This window comes from Toxorhynchites rutilus, chromosome 3, assembly GCF_029784135.1.
Source record: "Toxorhynchites rutilus septentrionalis strain SRP chromosome 3, ASM2978413v1, whole genome shotgun sequence".
In the NCBI taxonomy this organism is placed as follows: domain Eukaryota; kingdom Metazoa; phylum Arthropoda; class Insecta; order Diptera; family Culicidae; genus Toxorhynchites; species Toxorhynchites rutilus.
In genome coordinates this window covers 23,894,523-23,916,045 of record NC_073746.1, presented here as the reverse complement: position 1 = coordinate 23,916,045, position 21,523 = coordinate 23,894,523, and the positions used below count along the sequence as shown (strand labels likewise).

The window sequence follows — 21,523 nt, the reverse complement described above, 5'->3', positions numbered from 1 at the left end:
TAAGTTCAAAGTTTCGAAAACGAGAGCGTGACGCTTGGAGTGCAAGGTTTTGAACTGTGATACCTCTTCGCCGGCTGAATGGAGTGGTATGATAATCATTTCATCCGAAAGACAAAATGTCCAAAAGTTATATGATTGTTAATTGACCCTAAAGCTTGTTTCAATCGCTTAGAAATAGCTTTTAAAACTTTTTTTTTTGTATATAAGCTGGCTCCCGCTCGGAAATCCATTTAGTTGTGATTGGAAAGTGACGGGAAGATGCTCTCGTTTGCTCGCTTAAACATTATGCTCTTCTCTCCCAATTCCAATTCGTTTCTACAGCCGGACTGAACGGAGCCGCATTGTTTGGCGAAAACAGGAGTTCTATTATCGAATGCTCACGACTGCCGCTATCGACCAATGATTCCAATTGACGGGGCTTGGGGAGAAGATGTTATTTGCGCTGGGGTAGAATCTTTGAACGTTAATAATTCTTTTCCGACAAAACAAAGCGGTATGATAATCACTTTATTCGAAAGATGAAATATCTAAGAGTTATATGATTGTTACTTATTGATTGCTAAACCAACTTTAGTCTAACGTCCACCTTGCTTCAGTGATTTTATAGCTGACCGAAAGTCAGCATTTCGAACCCAAAAATGACCTTCCGGGACCGATATTCAACTTTCGCTGGTCAATTCGATTTCAATAATATCAATATTATGAGGTTTCCTGGCCATTCTCCACTGACGTCCGGTTCAGTTCGGCCAGTCCTCATTTTGGATTCTGAAATGACATCAGAGATCATTGCTGGTGGTGTTTGTTGAACATTACCTGTTGTAGGTCTTATATCGTTTCTGACTGATTTCTGGTGCAGTCCAGGTAACCGGAAGTCTCTATTTTCATTCCCGAACTGGCCTTGGAGATCAATAATTGTTATTCGTTGGTCTAGCCGATTGCAGAAATACTCATGTTGTGAGCTTATGGACTTATGGACATATCGTGTCATATCATGGTTTTATTTTAGATATTTCTCATATATCGCGTAGCGAGTTGAATAAAATAATAGCGAAGCCCTATTATGCGGTCGTGTTTTGGGCACAACCAGTGTTGCCACACGTACAGATTTATCTGGAACGGTACATATTTTTTTGGTACAGATTCTGTTCGGTACAGAGTACAGATTTAGGTAAAAAAGTACAGATTGGTACAGATTTTTTCCGTATGTGAAATTTTCTACATATGTATAAAGCAACATTGAGGTACATGACAACTTTTACGCCGCAGTATCGCTTGGTGCTGCTCATCATAAAACATTTACAATGCAATAATTGATCAGTTTCATAAGGTTGAAATTAATTGTTTCAGAGGCGTTTCCAGGATTCTACGATGGGAATATACAAGATCTGAAGAATAAATTCCTTATCCCGAAGGTAAAATTATTCCGCAAAGGAAATCACAGTTTCAGAAAACTAGCTTGTGCAGGATTGGTGGACAAAAATTTGATGTCTAGAAAAAATTGACGGTTCGCTTGCATTTTCAGCGCTCCGATGCCTAGTTTGAACGTTCTCACTATGCCTCACTTCTCGGCATTTTTTTTCTGAATATAATCAAAACAAAAATAAGCTTCGAAATCGATGCCTTGTTTGGCTCACTAACGATACGATGAACGCTGTTTTGATATCAAAAGTTTTGATTAAACACAGTGGCTATGTACAAGCATAATCAAGCACACGAATGACTTGCATATGTAAATGTAGTGTTTGAAGTAAATAAAAGTGAGTTTGGATGACTTATATTCAAAGATGCAAGCAATGTTCAACGACACCAACAACAAAATTGAGACCAGCAAGTGCGATCTGCGAAACGAAATATCTACGCTGCGGGAGGATGTGCAGCAGTTCAAGTTGGATTGTTCAAGAGAAGTTAAACAACTGACGAACTCGGTTTCCAACATTCAGCATAATAGCCAAGTGAATGAAGAATGTATTTTAGCTGTTTCGGAGATGAATGATCTCTTACTGTCCGGTGTGCCGTACACACCGACAGAAAATCTCTATGAATATGTGCGTAAAGCAACCCTTGCACTAGGTTATACTGATAAAGAAATACCGATGGTGTACTGCAAACGGTTGGGCCGATTTCCAATCTCCGCTGGAGCCACGCCACCTATTCTGCTGCAGTTTGCCTTCAAAAGTGTACGCGACGAATTCTTCCGGCGCTTTATTTCGACCCGAAGTCTAATGCTGACTCATCTAGGATTGAATGTGAACAAGCGGATATACTTGAACGAAAACCATACGGACTCGGGCAGGAAAATAAAAGCTGAACCGATAAAACTTAAGAAGGCTGGAAAGCTGTTCAGCGTCTTTACGAGGAATGGATTTGTTAATGTAAAGCTAAGCTGCAGAAGGAGAGGTCCAAACAATTCTCTCGTTGGGCCAATTCTGAAAATCATCCATGTTCTCCTCTGTCCTCAAAGCTACAATATATCAAAAACCTTTCCTTTATAGTTTTTCATATTTTCCTTCCCTAATTCTCCTATGTCTCCGCTCCCTAGAAATTTCCATGTTTTCTTCCGTCCTGAAAGTTTTTCATCAAACTCACTGGAAATATTTGCCTGCTGAAAATCACGTCGTTGCTGTTACTATTTTGCTGTTTCTGCCGATGCTGTTGCTCTGCCACGTTGACCCGGAGATGAGGGATAAGGATTCTGATCGAATGCAGTCAAATGCACCATTAAAGATTGATGTTTATACATGAAGTTATCAAGTATCAAACAAATGAATTCCATTATATTTCACTCATTATTTTTAGTAACTGCTGGTTCCTCGGTGTTGATACCATACATGCTGTCTTCTTGTTGTTCGTCTCGTCTTTCTGCCTCTGATGTTGGCTAACGAAACTGCTTCCTCTACAAATCTAGGTATTGCATGTATCCCGCGTGTTGTAATGAACTGTGCACTACCTTCGGATAAACTTAATATTTGTCATATCAATATCCAAAGCTTATGTGCACGCCAAATGTCCAAATTTAATGAACTGAAACTTTGCATAGTCGGCAGTAAAATCGATATACTGTGTCTAACTGAAACGTGGCTTACTGACAGAATAAATGGAAATGTAATTGCGATTGAGGGGTATGAACTTATACGAAACGTAAGAAAATATAGTAGAGGAGAAGGTATTTGCATTTACTTCAGAAATAACATTAATTGTAATATAATTGATCAATCTAAATTTAGAGCCGTAGATGATACCGATTTGACAGAATATTTGTTTCTCGACGTTTTCTTTAAACAGAACAAGTTTTTGCTTGGTATTTTCTATAACCCTCCTAGAAATAATTGCTCTGAAGTATTGTTTGATAAATTATCAACTTTGTCTTCACTTTACTCCAACACTGTTGTAGTGGGGGATTTCAACGTTGATTTGATGAAAAATGACAATCGAAGCAATAATTTTAGAAATGCTATCGAGTACTCCGGTTTCATATGTATTAATTCTGAACCGACTCATTATTGTACTTAGACTTGTTCGCTCATTGATTTGATGATAACAAATAACCATAATTTTTTATTTAATTTCAATCAAGTTTCAGGACCCGGATTTTCTAAACATTATATTATTTTTGCTTCGATAAATATTTCTAAATCGTACCATTGCATCGAAACAAAATACTATCGGGATTATTTCAACATCGATAATGATCACTCACTGATGCTGTTTGTGCAATGAACTGGAATTTGCTACACAGCATGACAGATCCTGATGTAGCTGTGAACTTCTTTAACAGAAGTATTCTGGAGCTTTACGAAACGTTTATTCCACTTCGCGCATGCAGACCTAAAAATAACCCATGGTTCAATAATGACATCTTACGATCTATGGTTGAACGTGACGTTGGCTATTCTTTATGGAAAAGAACTAGGAATGAGGCTGACCATGTTCAATATAAAAGACTACGAAACAGGGTAACTAGTTTGATCAATTCAGCCAAAGCCAATTATGTGTCCCGAAATTTATTCCCATCCTCTTCTAATAGACTTGTGGATCAGACTCAAACAGCTTAATGTTGTCAATAATTCCGATCAAACTGATCAATTTGCTAATTCTGCCGATGAGATAAATTAATATTTTGGTTCGAATTTTACCATTGATGATTCCCATCTTCAAATGATGCCTCCTACTGAATCAGGATTAAATTTTTCGTACGTTAGTCAAATTGATGTAGTTGTGGCTATTAATTCAATCAAATCGAATGCTATTGGTTTGGATGGTATACCTATTCGATTTATTAAATTATTGCTCCCATCTATTATTTCTGAAATCTGTTTCATTTTTGATTTGATTATTGCTACCTCAAAGTATCCTGCAGCATGGAAATCGGCTAAAATAATTCCAATTAAAAAATCTTCTAGAAGTGTAAATTTGAACAATTTGCGCCCTATAAGCATTCTTAGTGCTCTGTCCAAAGCATTTGAGAAAATTCTACAAAAACAGATTCAAAGTTTCCTAAACTCCAATAATCTTCTGAGCCCATTTCAATCGGGATTTAGACCCGGTCATAGCACTACTAGTGCAATTTTGAAGGTTCATGATGATATCCATAGGGTAATCGACAAAAAGGGGGTCGCATTTTCATTGTTTATTGATTTTTCGAAAGCCTTTGATCGGGTGTCCCATGTGAAGTTACTGGACAAACTCTTTTCACTGTTTTCATTCTCGCGAGCATCTGTTAAGTTAATACAAGCCTACTTAACAGGTCGGAATCAGATAGTGTCAGTCAACGGTATGGATTCGCAACCAATCTGTATTCTATCCGGAATACCACAAGGATCTGTGCTCGGTCCTTTATTATTTACGTTATTTATAAATGACTTAGCTACGATCTTGCAATCATGCAAAATTCATATGTTTGCTGATGACGTGCAACTTTATTTGAGTACAAATAAATATGATATTTACACAATGGCTCGGTTGATCAATGGCGATTTAGAAAGGTTATATCAATGGACTCATACAAATCTTCTGCCAATTAATGTTAGTAAAACAAAGGCGATGTTTCTTTCGAGATCTAGAGTAGACTACATCCCACCACCGCTAGTTCTTGGACATGATGTTATCGAGTATGTGCAGTCAGCGTCTGTTCTTGGGTGCATAATTCAAGACAATCTTGAGTGGGACAAACATGTGAGCTCCCAATGCACTAAAATTTTTTATGGGCTTCGTCAACTAAGGTTAACAGCAAATATGTTGAATTCGGATATCAAAATTAAGCTATTTAAAAGCTTGTTACTACCGCATTTTATGTACGGAGCAGTCTTGCTTTTAAACGCTTCAGCTAGAGCGTTAGATAGACTACGGGTAGCTCTAAATTCGTGTATTCGCTATGTTTTGACGTAGGATTACGTCTTTCGGGAACATATTGGGGTACAAATTGGAAAATGAAAATCGATCGCATCGTGAAAAATGTCCAATTTCAAACGCTTGTTACTCATTCATTTCATGATGGATTGATGAGATCAAACGATTACGGCACTCCATAACAATTTTTCACATTGAATAAAATAGTATATATATCATATAACTAACTATCGAACAATTGAAAAAATTCAACCCCTATCCAAACAGAGATACCCAGTCCTGATTGGTCGAAATTGACGTCATTTCTTTTTCGCGCCCGATTCGTTCTCTCACCGGCAAGCTGCATGGCAATCGAGTAGAAGGCGCCTACTTCACACATACCAAATGATATAAAAGGAAGGAGCATTCGTGGATCTCATTCATTCTTACAACGGACGTGGAACGGACAACAACAAGTGGAGAGCAGCAACAGTGAAGGCGGCTAATATATAGGCGAGCATAGAAGTTGAGCGGTCAAAATGCGAGCTGTGTCTCACATCGCACTTCTATGGCAGCATAAACAGCGGCAAACAGTAGCAACGGTTGTTGAAACCGGTCTACTACTAGTGGCAGCAGCAAGCATCACGAGCGGATCGTTTCAGGCACGCTCTCTCCGTCAGAAGTGCGAGAACGTTTCTTGGCATCGTGAAAGTACAGTATCGAATCTGAGCGGCCAACAATTGAGCTGTGTCTCACATAAGTGGCAGTAACAGCAGCAGCAGCGGTAAACATCAAGGCTCAGCCTCAACAATCGAGCTGTGTCTCGCATCGGTCCACTACTGTTGGCAACAACAAACATCATGAGTAGAGAGTTTCAGGCATGCTCTCTTTCTCTACTGCTGCTGCTGCTGCTGCTCAGTCAGATTTCTCATTCTTGTTGGACGCTCAGATCGATAAACATATGTGTTTCTAGTGTGCATTGCTGGTACTCCTGTTCACATCAACCAATACAATTGGATGCGGTTATGGAGGTAAAGGAGACAAAGGATTCGGTTGAGGAAGAGTGTATCGCAAGGTTCCACATGACAACATCCAGTGTATCAAACCCGCTATCCGTTGTTTAGCTCACCGTGATGGTGTCAACGAAACCCTTGCAAACCGACGCACAGAAGCCGAAGATGCCAAAGCCAAGGAAAGCAGCAGCGACTCGGAAAAAACTACCGCTGCCAAAAAGTTAACAACTGCTACATCCGACTGAAACCTCACATTAGCACGCAGCAGATTCCGTACAACCCATTTAACCATTCCAGTCCTTTTCAGGACTTTCGATATTGCTTTGAAACGAAAGAGTTTAATGTATTGTTTTCCACTTATCATAAAAATGATATAAAACTACGATCAAAAATACTGTTTACTTTTATATTTTCTTTGATCATGTGCAACTAACAGGAAACTTATCACGTCAGAAACATACTTTCCAACAACCAGCCTGACTGGATGCGGTAAGGGAGGCGAATGACATATGTATGCATATATATATAGCGAAACGGCTCCGGTCATGCCTCAAGGAATTTTCTAAAATAATATTTTGCCGATGCCTTTGCGCGAACTACACGGGCGAGTAGCACCATAATAGCAAATCAAATGTCGAAGTTCGTGATATGGGTGCGTTCATCGCTATTCGGTTCGGCGTCGGTTTAACCCTTTCATTACGGCAGTGTGCTCCGCCGAAGTGCTACCCCTGTACGGAGCACTGCGCCGAAAAGTATGCACATGGCGCTGGTGTGATCGAAGAGCAGCGGCTTCTCTTCGACCACGCGCAACATGGGCAGTATGCGGTACAGTTCTCGGACGAGCCGACCTTCACCTCACCTGCGGGAAATCCATCGACTTTGGACATCTTCCTTTCAAACATCATGCTGACCAAGCCGGTGGCGGTAAACGAGCTCAGCTCCGATCACCTTCCGGTGGTTGCTGAAGTAAGGGTCAACATTGTTCCAGCCACCTACCTTCGAAAGGATTACCATCACGTCAACTGGCTGGCGTTTGGAAGGATGGTGAACCATCACCTCGAGGAGAACCCGCTGCTGCATTCAGTGGAGGACATCGACCAAGCATTAGACGGACTTCAATACGCCATCTCCGTAGCTGATGTGGCGTGTGTGCGGCGTGTTCCTGTGAGGGGTAAGTTCGTTGCTGTTGACTCTCACACTCAACTATTGATCCGCTTGCGAAATGTGCGTAGACGCCAGTTTCAGAGGACCGGGAATCTCGGCAGAAAGGAAGAGATGGCCGATCTGAACAGGCAGATTGCTTCCAGGATGGTCTCTCTTCGAAACAACAGCTTCGGGCGCACCGTACAAAACTTGGATGATCGCTCCAGACCATTTTGGAAGGTTGCCAAAGTGCTGAAAAACCATCCGAAACCAGTTCCTCCTCTCAAGGTCGGCGATAGTCTCCTCGTTGCGCCTATTGAGAAAGCGAATGCGATAGGCAATCACATTGCATCGTCGCATTTGCTTGGCTCGCATATGGCTAGTCCGCTCGAACAGCAGGTTGCGCAGTGCGTCCAAGAACTAGATACCTCCCCTTGTGCCATACCTCGGGAAGATAAGGTCAATGCAGAACAAGTTTGCTCAGCGCTGAAGGCCACTAAGAATATGAAGGCTCCCGGGTTTGATGGAATCTTCAACCTGATCCTGAAAAGGCTCACTCCCAAAGTCTACTCGCTGCTCAGCAACATCTTCAATCGATGCTTGGAATTGCACTATTATCCAAGCATCTGGAAAGAAGCGAAGATCGTGCCGATCCGCAAACCCGGGAAGGATCCAACTCTACCTTCAAGCTACAGACCTATCAGCCTCCTTTCAGCGCTGGGCAAACTTTTTGAAAAAATCATTTTATTCCGATTGCAAAAATTTGTTGAGGTCAACAACATCCTCCTGCCTGAACAGTTTGGGTTTAGACGGGGGCATTCGACTATCCACCAACTAGTGAGAGTGATGAACACCATCCAAAGGAACAGGGCTGTATCCAAGTCCACAGCCTTGGCACTGTTGGATGTCGAAAAGGCTTTCGACTGTGTCTGGCATGACGGACTTGTATATAAGCTCTGTTCCTTTAACATTCCAATTTATCTCGTGAAAATCATCCGGTGTTACCTTCAGCAAAGGTCGTTCAGGGTATCGTTGAATGGCTGTTTGTCAAACACATTTTCCATCCAGGCAGGGGTCCCGCAGGGAAGTCTGCTGGGCCCTTCGCTGTACAGCCTTTACACCTCTGACACTCCTCCCCTGGGAGATGGCTGCGCGTCCTTTCTGTTCGCAGATGACACCGCAATTGCCGTCAAGGGGAGGATGCCTCGTGAAATAACAAACAGGCTTCAACGATGCCTTGACGCCTTTGTTGAATATGCTAACATATGGAAAATTAAAATCAATGCCTCCAAAACCCAAACAATCATGTTCCTGCACAGGCAGTCTCCCAAACTCAAACCTCCTACATCTTGCGTTGTGGTGATGAATGGCACAAGGGTTGAGTGGTCCGCTGAAGTAACATATTTGGGGCTAGTGATAGATCAGAAACTCCTCTTCCGTCAGCACGTGGAGAAGAATTTGAATAGGTGTTCCGCTTTGGTTCGATCTCTGTACCCTCTGATCTGTCGACGATCCCGTCTCTCAAAGGTGAACAAACTGGCCGTCTACAATCAAATCATAGCTCCTGCCATCCTTTATGCAATTGTGGTGTGGGGGTCATGTGCTCAGACTCACAGGAACAAACTCCAAGTGGCGCAAAATCGTGCATTGAGGATGATTCTTGATCGTCCTCCGCCATCAGATCATTATCAAAGAGTTTAACAATATATTTTTTCAAACATCCAAAATCAGCATGCGACAGATAGCCTAACGTAATCCTACGTCAACTATGCGGTCGTGTCTCGGACACAACCTTCTGTGACTTTTTAAATCTAACACGCTTTTCTAGAGTAACACATCTTCAACAGCGATTACTTGGTTGTCCTTTCTATGAATTTTTCAAGCTCAGAACATGTCTTTTATTACACAAAATAATTAATTCTACGACACCAACATATTTACACGAAAAACTTGTACCTTTTAGAAGTGATCGTGTACGGAATTATGTTTTACCGATCCACAGCACGTCCCATTATGGTAATCATTTTTTTGTAAGGGGAATAGCATTTTGGAATCGGCTTCCGAGCGATGTTAAAAATAATGTTTCGCTTAACGGTTTCCGCGAAGACAGCATTGAGTGGTTCAACGGGAGGAATTAGCACGACTGAGTAGTAAATTTAATTATGAGATAAATTGTTAGTTTGCATTCAGAACAGGATACGTTAAATACTCGCGCGTTGCAGTAATTTAAAAGGATTTTTCCTTACACTGTAGCCTTTATATAAATAAATAAATAAATAAATAAATAAAAGAGTATTTTTTTTCATTCTAATGAAATAATTTTTTCTCTACAACGATTATTCTCGATGGTACAAATTTTTTGGTACAGATTTTTGGAAGGAAAAGTACAGATGAGAAAGATTTTTAACCCCTCTGATACAGATGAAAACGTGACAACACTAGACACAACCTCCTATTTCTTTTTTTTTTCAATTCCAACAAATAAAAATAAAATAATATATTCAAATAAAGCTGTCCATATATATAGTTTTGCGTCTCTCCGGTTAGGTCTCCAAAATTACCCACCCGTGTTTTTTTTTATTTAGTCATCACATCTTTACATATCCTTTCATAGTCACCCGCTTGACGCTTTATGGCCTGAGGAATAATATTTTCCATACCGTAATTAAACACGGCGCAACCTAAAACCATGCATCTTTTCTCTTTCTTTTCCTCATTATTTATCTCTCCAATTCTCTCTCTCGTGTGATGATCTGCCCGTAGAATAATTCAAAGAATGTTTGTGTAGGGTTAAGGTGAAGGTGGAAGCAAGCCTTTGTAGTAGTATAGGTAAAACCACGTGTAAAAATGGGGTAATAGTGTTTGTGAGAGAAGAGCAATTTGTTTCGTTTGTTTTGATCTTTGTACGTAAAAAGATCAGACTGTGTGGCGCTTCATTGACACGAGTCTTAAGACGCGTCCACATTACGCTAATCGGCCTTGGCCGCCCGGTAAAGCCGACTAAATGAGGACGTACCGCCCGGGCTTGCCGACGTGCCGAAAACCGACTCGAATCAAACCGAACCCAACCCGAAACAAGTGGGTCCGGTTCGAGAAAGTTGAACCAAAACAAAACGAAGTAAATTAGCGTTGACGACATTGTGCTTCGTGTGTTCGTGACGACTTCGTGCATCGGATGGGACTTCGGTTTCGTGCACCCGATGGGGCGTCCACATTACATAACGAACCGAATATGCCGCCTGGTACAGACCGATCGGCATCATTCGGCATGATGTGGACGCGCCTTTAGAATACATTTGAAATAAAAAATCTCTTTTTGTTTATGTTTATTGTTTATTTGTTTATTTACCAACAGGCTAGAAACCCCAATGGTAGTCTTAGTATCTAAATTAACTTTACATAAAAATTGCATTAAATTACATAATTACATTAAAAATTTACGCTTAATACAAATACGGGACAGGTTAAAGTCAAACATAGAGACTACACGGTTGAAAATGCACAGCAGACCTGTAACAGCACCGTAAGCACCGTAGTTAGTTCGCCGGGTGGGAAACCAGAGAAGTGCAGCATTCCGAAGCTGCCTTGGCCGAGCCAGACGATTGATCCTTTGGAGAATGGCAGGACAGTCGATTCGTGAGGTTAAAACGTCAGATATCACCATGGCTCGGGCAGTGTTCCGACGCACTTCCAGAGTGTCTAAATTGATTAGCTGACAGCGGCTTTCATAGCTGGGAAGGCTATACGGATCCCGCCACGGCAGTAAACGCAAAGCGAAACGGATGAACCGTCGTTGCACGTTTTCAATGCGGTACACACTGTTCTGGTAGTACGGGTTCCAGACGGCAGAGCAATACTCCAGTATGGAGCGAACGAGGCCACAGTAAACAGCCTTCAGACAGTAAATGTCTATAAATGATTTCGTCGTTCGAAGGATAAAACCAAGTTGTCTTGATGCCTTGTTGACAATATATGCGATGTGATCCTTGTATGTAAGTTTTGAATCCAGGAGCACATCAAGGTCGTTAACGCACTTCACGCGAGGTAGAACCACGTTTGAAAGCCGGAGGAACCTTTGGAGGAACATGGCATCGTCAATCGATCTGATGTGGCAGAATATTTTCATGTCATCAGCGTAAAGTAATCGGGGACTCTCTAGTAGATTATTGCAATCGTTGAAGTGACATAAAAAAAAACAAGTGGACCGAGATGGCTGCCCTGGCTTTCCGGAATACCAGGAAAACGATGCAAAACATGAGGATAGACGATCACCAATCTTCACGCAGTTTGTTCTGCCAGTCAGGTAAGATTGGAACCATTGCAGCAGACTACCGCAGACTCCCATGCGTTCCAACTTGGCCACTGCGATTGCGTGGTTCAGCTTGTCGAAGGCAGCTGTCAAGTCGGTATAGATGGCATCAGTCTGGCATCCCTCCGAGAAGCCATCGATGACATGCGATGTGAAGACAAGCAGGTTCGTTGTTGTGGAGCGTCCGGGCATGATCGGCTCAACAAAATCTCATTAACCGGAACATTTCTAGCGGCTGTCAATACTTCTTCGGGTGATAGCGTGGCATTATCAAACATTCCCGAGAATTTGAGTGCGAAAAGTCGTCGAATCTCTTCAGTATCAGTCGCAACTTCATCTTTGTAGAACATTGATGAGGGCATGCCGCTTTCCTTTCGTTGATCGTTCACATATTTCCAGAAGGCTTTCGGGTTTGATTTCAGCTTTTGCTGGATGCGAGTCTGATGTTTGATAAAGCTGCGTCTACTTTTTAACTTATAAATTTGGTTCAGTCTACGGTAGTGTTCTCTAAGCGATAACACAACGTGACTCGCCGAGCGACGTGTTCTAGCCCTGGTATACTGACTGAGTGCTGCTCTCTTTAAGATCTTCATTTTTCTAAGCTCATTTGTCATCCACGGAACTCGATTATCGGGAGAATACTGTTTCGGAACATGCCTGTCGATCACATAACCGAGAATATGTGAATATGTCTGCACTGCGAGGTCAATATCATCCTTGTCAAGAACAGTATTTCAAGCAACACTCGATAATACTGCACACATGCTTTCGATGTCAGCTTTGAAGAAATTATAGTTGACGGGAACAGTAGTTGATTCGAAAGTAGTGAGTGTCTTCGTGTTAAGGGATAGCAGCAGAGGAGGATGATGAGGGACGTGTTTCACAAGTGGCGCGGGAGCCTCGGATATGACTGGAGCATGATCATGTTGTGAAACGAAACAGAGGTCCAACATGCGACCGTTCTCATTTTCGATGTTATTGATTTGACGAAGTGTGGTTGCGCTATACGTATCAAGCAAATTAGAGATGATGGCGGGATGGGTCGTTAGCGATGGATCAGCGTACAAAAAACCATCGCGAAGTGGACGCCATTTGATTCCAGGTAGATTAAAATCGCCGAGGATAACAATGTCGTCGCAAGGGGAAATGCTCGATAGTACTGAGGATACTGAATGGGAATGCTCTTCAATCAGGGCTGTGTCTCGAATACGGTCCGGAGGAATGTAGACGGCACAAAGGTACAGCTCACGGTCACATAATACCAGGGAAATCCAGACTTGTTCCACACCAGTCCAGTTATTGTTGTCGAGCATCAGCGCCTTCCAGTTTCGGCGAACTGCGATAGCAACGCCTCCTCCTGACGTCTTTCGGCTGTTTAATGGACTACGGTCAGCTCGGAAGACATCATAGCCTGGGCCAAACACTTGATGCGAATGGGTGCGATCGTCCAACCAAGTCTCAGTGAGGACGATGATATCGTAGACTTCACACGAACACGCGAGACGGTAGTCGGCACTGCACGAGTTTGTACTTCCTACGTTCTGGTAATAAATACAGAGCATATTTTCTGCTGAGATCGGACGACTTTGGGATGGTGTAGAACTGGAAACCGAAGAGATATCAGGCATCGGGAGATCTTCAGAATTCGTGTACTCGCCTGCAAGTGGGATCTGGAAGACCCCCTCTCGACCACAGGTTCGGGACGACTGTGTTGGCTGCTGGCTGGAAGCGCGACTGGGTCGAAGCGGTCGGGGGCTTCCATGGTATATTGTTGTGGGCGTCCAGGATGAGATTTGCTAGGCACTATACGTTGTGTGCGTGGTGCAGATATTTCGCCAGAATGTTGACAACTTCTGGAAGCGGAATGGCGATCAGGAAGTGACAGTTCATTATGACGAATGTACTTGCCTGAAAGAGCAAATTGGAGGACCTCGGCTATAGATTCGACAGCAGGGCCGCGACGGCTGAGATGAACGTTGGCAGCAAGTGGCCGGACTGTAACGATCAGAGCAGAGGCCTCCACAGAGCTTTCCAATGTGCGTCGCGGTATCCTCAGTCCATCATTACAGTTTCTTCTATGTGCTGATTCGGTGTCAGTTGAGGTTTCCAAAAAATTTGTTATCAACAAATCCTTCCGCACAGCAACTAGATATTGATAATTCCCCAATATTTTGCTTCGTTGATCGTTTTGTTTTCACATATTCACGTTGGAGAGCCTTAACCCTTCTCTTCGTTGGCCGAGGCATTTTGATTGAATGTAATACGTTTCCGTTTACTATTTTTGAAAGCATAGGCAGCCGTGGCAGTGTTCCGAGCCCTTCAATACAATTCTCTTAACCAATGTTCAAGTTGCTAAAACTTACATTATAGACCCATTAGACGTAAAAATAATAATTGTATTGATATCAACACAATTTTATTTTATTGGTTTTCATGACATGAAACACTATGACTCAGGAATAACATTTTATTGAGGGGTTTTTATATCTGTTTCAATGATGTTGTCTGACATAAGTGTCGAAAAAATAAAGATGTTTTCACCAATACAAACCAAACCATTGCGGAAAATTTAAAAATGAAAAGTTAAATTTAATATTTGATGAGGAATCGATTAAATTTTGGTTAATATTACTTGGTGGGAAGCGTGTGCAAACGATCATTTTCTTCACACTGTTTCGCAAAATTATTGATTTCCGGGCGAGGGGTAAGGGAGGGAGATGAAAGAAATGAGCGCCATTGTGGCAGCCATTTGTGGCTAGCCTCCACCTTCACCTTAAGCAATGCTAGTAATTAAGGGTATGGCTTGGATACATGAGCAGTTTAATTAAGTGATGTTGAAGTGAAGTACACAATTCGAATAACGCGAGTTAACACGCAGTTCTGTTTTACGCCAGTACGTATTAATAATATAACGCTTCCTACAACAGTGAAACTTGCTACATGGCGACCGTGACAAGACCCTGTAATGGTCCGCTCGCCCGCAGTACACGAATTAACAGTGAAGATCAGTGATGTTGTTGTGAACATTACCTTTTTCTGTTACACCTCGCAAAAATTCCTGCGACATATTACGACATATTGCATATTACCGTTTTATAATCCATATTATCAGATGAACAAACCAAAATATGGATTAAGAATATTAATTTACGGGAAAGTATCAATTTCGAATAGTGTGGTTGGTAACAAGGTAAGCCACATTCAAATGACAATATCATCCATCAAAACTCATAGAAATAACAATTCCCGGAAGCAATAACGATGTGCTGTTGACCTGTTACCCATGAACAAATATCACCCGCCAAGAATTCAACCCTAAAGCTCGAATGGCGGCCCAGACCAGAACAATATTATTCAAATTCAGTGTCGGTATCACAATCATCGGAAATCAGAGCAACTGATGCTGTAAGCATTTATCGTCAGTTGGATTGTTATCATACACAATCCTCCACCCCACGGATCTAATAAATGCGGATGATATTGTGATATGCAACCAGAAAGCATCATTCATGCGAAATTGGCGAAAGTTGGTTTTACCGGTATCGATGATGTATTTATACGCCACGAGGAGTGAGTCAAATGGTCCCCGGTTATGAACAGGGTTTACAACACAACATTTTCGGATGATACCAATCTATGTTATGCGAGGCTTGAAAGTCACCAGGCGGGAAACATGCAAACCAACTCTATTCCATCAATTCATCAGTGTGGTCGAAATGGTAGTGCACATATCATACTTACATCAGCGGCTCTGCCATGCAGCGTGTCGTACGACTCCGCCTTGGTGCTGATGCTTTTGAGCTTCATGGGCTTCACAACGTTTAACATCTTCCCGTCGTGCCCATGCAGCAGCATTTCCCCATCGGCACCCAGGATGCGAATATCATGCGAGGATTTCCGATGTATTCGCAGCGATTGGGGCGATAGTTCCCGATATCCACCGGGGCGGATAGCATCACCATTGGAGCTGTTTGCCACCAGTCCTCCACCACTCCCAGGACATAATGCCCCGCTGGACTGGTGTTGACTTTGCTGCTGCTGACTATGCACCGAGATACTGCAGCGCTTGCGGCTGGGGTCATACTTGGCTGACGAACCGAGAACACCTACCCCATGGCCACCACCGTCTGATGACGGTATGATGTTATTAGATTTACTCTGCAGATTATTGGCCACTTGATCGATGACGGCAGCTTTTGAACCAATCATCGTTGTTTTAACCCCTTCCGAGCGGTGCTCGTGGAACAATGTGACCCCGTCAACTAGTGGTTCGTTGTTATCCGATGGTTTCACACCCGTCACGCTGTTGTTATTATTATTGTTGGTGCTGTTGGAAGGAGAATATGAACGGGAACATAGTAAATTACAAACGAAAATATGGGAAGTTAAACAATCACAAGTTCTATCTCTAATAACATACCCTATCGTTCCGTTGTTATTGTTATTGAATCCATTCCCGATGTGATCCCCGACGCTTCCGTTTCCGACCGTGCTGTTGTTGCTATTATTATTTCGGTTCTTGTTTATCAAAGAGCCCATTTTCAGATGCTCGAGCATTGAGTTCAAGTGCTGCGACATCATTCTGGCGACACCTTCAACTCAACAATTCACGCCTTCTGAACAACTTGAGTGCCACCCACACCTTTCCACACTCGACTAAATTTCACTTCCCGCTCTATAACTGACGCGACACAACTTCGTTATAAACATTAACCCACTTTACTAGATTTTCACGCAGCAATATTGCCTAACTCCTGCAGAACGGAAACAGTGCTTCCTCCCGTCAATCACTTATAATTGTCCGCTAGCAACCCTTTCCATTGGGTCGATTGGTACGCTCCGGATATTGAGAACATGTGACACTATCCTGGTACCAGTGATATTTAGCTTCACCGTGTGTTGTACTTTGGATCCGATTGATTTCACCAACAGCTGGAATGAAATGAAGCGAAAAAGGATACTGTGAACATTTATCTGACTGATTACTGATTGAGTGATTGATTGTTTTTCGTGCGCAACTGAATACTTAATGACAAGAGTCAAAGCGTGCAATTTGAACAAACTTTTTTCTGTAAAGTAACTAAAAAATTAAATAAACTTGCATCTTCTTTTTTTTTTGTGGAGAGCTTATTAAGATTTAAACCATGGGTGGCCGAAAGGGTAGCCAGCTGATCTAGGATTGCAACGAGTTCAATATTCCTTTACCTTTTACCGTGAGGTGTTTGTATTGATCTCAATAATCTCAATGAAATAGTGATGAACGAAGATATTTTTGACGTAGAACTACGTCTTTCATTAAGGGGGTACTTTCGTATTAGCGTCACCGGAGCCGAAATACAATAAATGGCATTTTTATTGTTCGCACTGGCATTCAATATTATTTGTATTGTTGTTGCCTTGTTGTATGCAGTGTTTTGTCATTTTTTAGTGCAACGAAAATGTGTATTTGGGATTTGGGGTATTTTAGTATAAACGCCACCGGATGAATTGGTTTTTCTTAATTAAATTTATTCTGAGGTGAACGTAATGGGGACGTAGTCCCCATCAATCGAGGATAAGGAACAGAGGCGGCCATGAGCCGCCGAGGTGACGCAATCTGAGTCGGCCGCCGACCCGCCGTCGGAAGCGGCGGCCTTTCGCAAACAAACCTGTGTTCCATCGATTGCCCGGTTAGTTTGAAGCATAGGAGACGATCCTTTAGTTAGGTCCGACCGAGCGTTAGCGAGCATACTTTTGCCCGGTTAAGTTTTGCTTTGAAATATATCATTTATTGTATATCGACTCCGGTGACGCAAAAGTACCATTAAGGGTGCCAAATCAGAAAACAGGTCACGTTTTTATGAAATAAAGATAACGTTAATAACTATTGGTGCCGCAAACAGATTTTGGTAATTTACATACCAAACGAATCGGAAATTCCCTAAGATTTGTTTGATATAAAGGATGTGTCACATCAAATTGCATCACGGAAAAAACGCTGTAGAAATTCGCCCAGTAGACCGATCCTTTTGAAAATTTTAGACAGTAAAATAAAAACTATTAAATAACTTTTGGAATTTTCTTTTTATTCATACTTCGAGCCCAAGCCCATATGCTCGCACCTTCCTCTTTACCCCGTCCATAAGGTTCTGTACAACGTCAGGTTGTAGTTTTTTTTGAACAGAAATCCATTTTCTCTTGAAGTCCGCCTCCGATTTGACAACTTTTGGGTTCTTCCGGAGGGCCTGCTTCATAATCGCCCAATATTTATCTATTGGGCGAAGCTCCGGCGCGTTGGGCGGGTTCATTTCCTTTGGCACGAAGGTGACCCCGTTGGCTTCGTACCACTCCAACACGTCCTTGGAATAGTGGCACGAAGCGAGATCCGGCCAGAAGATGGTCGAGCCCTCGTGCTGCTTCAATAGTGGTAGTAAGCGCTTCTGTAGACACTCCTTAAGGTAAACCTGCCCGTTTACCGTGCCGGTCATCACGAAGGGGGCGCTCCGCTTTCCGCAAGAGCAGATCGCTTGCCACACCATGTACTTTTAGGCAAACTTGGATAGTTTCTGCTTGCGAATCTCCTCCGGATCGCTGAATTTGTCCTCTGCGGAGAAGAACAACAGGCCCGGCAGCTGACGAAAGTCCGCTTTGACGTAGGTTTCGTCGTCCATTACCAGGCAATGCGGCTTCGTCAGCATTTCGGTGTACAGCTTCCGGGCTCGCGTCTTCCCCACCATGTTTTGCCTTTCGTCGCGGTTAGGAGCCTTCTGAACCTTGTATGTACGCAGGCCCTCCCGCTGGACGAATGAACTTGACAAATTCAGCTTATTGGCGACATCCCGGACCGAACTTCTCGGATCACGTCTAAACTGCTTAACTACGCGCTTGTGATCTTTTTCACTGACGGAGCATCCATTTTTGCCGTTCTTCACCTTCCGGTCGATGGTTAGGTTCTCGAAGTATCGTTTTAGTACTCTGCTGACCGTGGATTGGACGATTCCCAGCATCTTACCGATGTCCCTATGTTACAACTCCGGATTCTCGAAATGAGTGCACAGGATTAATTCACGACGCTCTTTTTCGTTCGACGACATTTTTCCAAATTTACGAAAAATTGACAGTGAAGCATGACCAACGTGATCTATACACTCTTATCTGATTATAAGCGAAAGCTGAAGATATAATTCCTAAAAATTAAATTTCTACAGCGTTTTTTCCGTGATGCAATTTGATGTGACACACCCTTTACTATACATTATAATCCCATAGTCTGTATACGGTTTAAATTAACGAAAATTAGAAGCATTTGCATTTCCTCATACATTTGTTCTGTCCGTTCGTGTGCTTTCCCGAACAGAGCTGTCAATAACGAGCAACGAAGGGGAAATCGTAATGCATTCGTTCTTCTACTTTTCCTTTTTTCACGGATACTGATGGAAAAGAAGAAAAACGAAGGGGAATATTTGCCTAGAGTATAAACAGTGAATCTTGCTGAGGCAAACTATCAGCATCATTCTGTACTCAAGCAATACCGCTTGTTCTTCCTTGTTTTGCGTCACCACATGTCCTCGTTTCGGACTGAGCTGTGGACGCGACCAAATTATTCTCTTGCTGATGTCTCTGGTATTGCAATCTTTACATCAAACTGATGCCATTGAATTGAGGTTCTGAGCCACACAATTGTGTGAGTAATCATCGAGCTAGGCTATCGTCAGCTCACCAAGAAAATAAATGTTCTAGAATTTTTTCAGTGATTTGGTTTCGCATGACGGTAGGAAAACTCTCTCCACAAAGGATGACAGCTACGCTAAGACTGGCAATATCAACAGAAAGGGTTTCTGTTGAGAAGGGCGCAAAACGGAGATAAGTGTGTGTATATTTAGTTGTTTCAAGCCATCGTATATGGATATTTGTATGCGTACATGCGTACTTCATAGCCCGTACGTAAAAATAGTGCATCTTCGCTACGCTAAAACCCCATTTGTATCTGCCGTGTGCATTGGCTCTGTAACGATGCAACGATCGCCTAATTTTGACGTAGGACTTTGTCTAACCGTTCAATATAGGGGCCCATTTCAATATTTCAGCGTGAAAAAGTGTTCAGTTTTTGACCGCTAATACCTCCTCAATTAATGAATAGATTTTGGTTCCAAATACACACATTAATAAGAAATATCCTCAGCAATTGTTTATATGCTACACATTACGGGTTCTCAGCTCATAAAAAGTTCAAATTGATGAAAAATTTGAAGAAAGAATTCCCTACTTTCCCATACATTTTGTCTGCGCTCCCGCAGCGAACAGCTATTCATTACAAGCAACCACGGTTACGGGCGAAACGTATGGACAAGGTAAAGGAGGAAGACAAAAAAGGGATTATAAATAAATATAGGCGGTCGCTACAACGTTATCTATATGGCTATATAAAGTGAGCGATGGTGGTGCTTGGCCTCATCATTCTTTGTGTGGACACCGACTGGACAACATCGTTGCTGGACGGGCTGGAAGGCGAGGGATCGAGTGCCTTTCTCAAGGCAAGAGGGCGGAGGTGGTAGCGCTGGAGTAGAATAGAGTAGAGTTTTCAAAGGGCCTTTCTCAAGGCTAGAGACGAATGAACTGCAAAAGTTTAAAGTCTCTATAATTCAAGACCTTCCTTCCTTCCTTGGCCTCATTCTATCATTGGACGCCAAGCAGGAAAGTCGATATCTTGAGGTTGATTTTGAGCATGGGAGATAGTTTCTATGCGATGTGGAGTAGGAGAGCTTATCGAAGTGTGTTAAAAGCGTTGGAAGCGTCGCGCCGAGTGAAGGAGAGGCTAATCGCGCTCGATTTGATTGAATGATGGAGTTTTTAAACGGTTTTATTTAGCTGTGACATGTTTGTCTATAGCGCTGTACCACATTAATTGAAATTTGAATCCCTTCCTGGTGACCGATTGATCTGAAATTTGGAACATACCTTTATCTCTGCAGTCATTATAAAACTGCGTATTTCATGATCTTCAAAATCCAAGATGGCGGCGGCTACAAAATGGCGGATTTCAAATTTTCTCAAAGTCCCATCAATATGGGTAACAAATTAAATACTTAACTAGTAGAACACAGTTATTCGTGAGGAATGCAAAACCCAATTATATCACGATACCAGACGGTAAATTTCTATTACGATATGGTTGCCATCAAGTGTGTGTTCGTTGCCGGCTGAACAATAACCCCTACATCATTTACACCGCGTTTGAATGTTTAGATGCAAATACGAAACAATCAAAATTTGTCGTGTGCTGAGGTTTTATTCTATCCTTTCATTTTTTCTTTTAACTTTGTGCATGAAAAGATGGTAATTCTGGGATCTGTGCTCCATGATATTCGAATAATGGACACCCTTTTGGTGTAGTCCTACGTCTCTCCGGTTATGTCCCCGACATTACCCACCCGTCTTTTTTTATGCTATGATTGATGATTGTTTGTTTGGTCGTAATGATAAATATAAACAAGGGAGGGAAATATTTACGCTAGGGTATTGGTAATGAATCTCTGCTGAAGCAAATATTCAGCCTTTTTTCAAGCAGTTAACATTGTTTGTTTTCTGTCATCAATGCATTGAACTGTTGCTATGGTGAAGCTGGTGTTAATGTTGCAAAAAATTATTTGGGGAATAGCAAGTTATTCAATAAGTTATATTAAGTTATTAATTTATTCGGGCTCGCGTGCCAGTCGCGAAACTGCTTTCAACCAGGATTGCATTTGCGCTAATC

The 21,523-nt window shown here is 42.2% G+C and overlaps 1 protein-coding gene across 3 annotated transcripts in view; it reads right to left on the bottom strand.

Moving 5' to 3' along the window:
* Nucleotides 1-21,523, bottom strand: part of LOC129779311 (nitric oxide synthase) — a 325,833-nt gene that overhangs the window by 192,155 nt on the left and 112,155 nt on the right. For all 3 annotated transcript variants that reach the window (XR_008743618.1, XM_055786717.1, XM_055786718.1), the window contains exons 2-3: nt 16,211-16,722; nt 15,532-16,117 (exon numbers count right to left, since the gene is read on the bottom strand). Coding sequence is in view for 2 of the 3 variants with exons in the window: in XM_055786717.1 (XP_055642692.1) it covers nt 15,532-16,117; nt 16,211-16,371 (747 nt within the window). In the remaining variant the exon portion in view is untranslated. The remainder of the gene's footprint in view (nt 1-15,531; nt 16,118-16,210; nt 16,723-21,523) is intronic.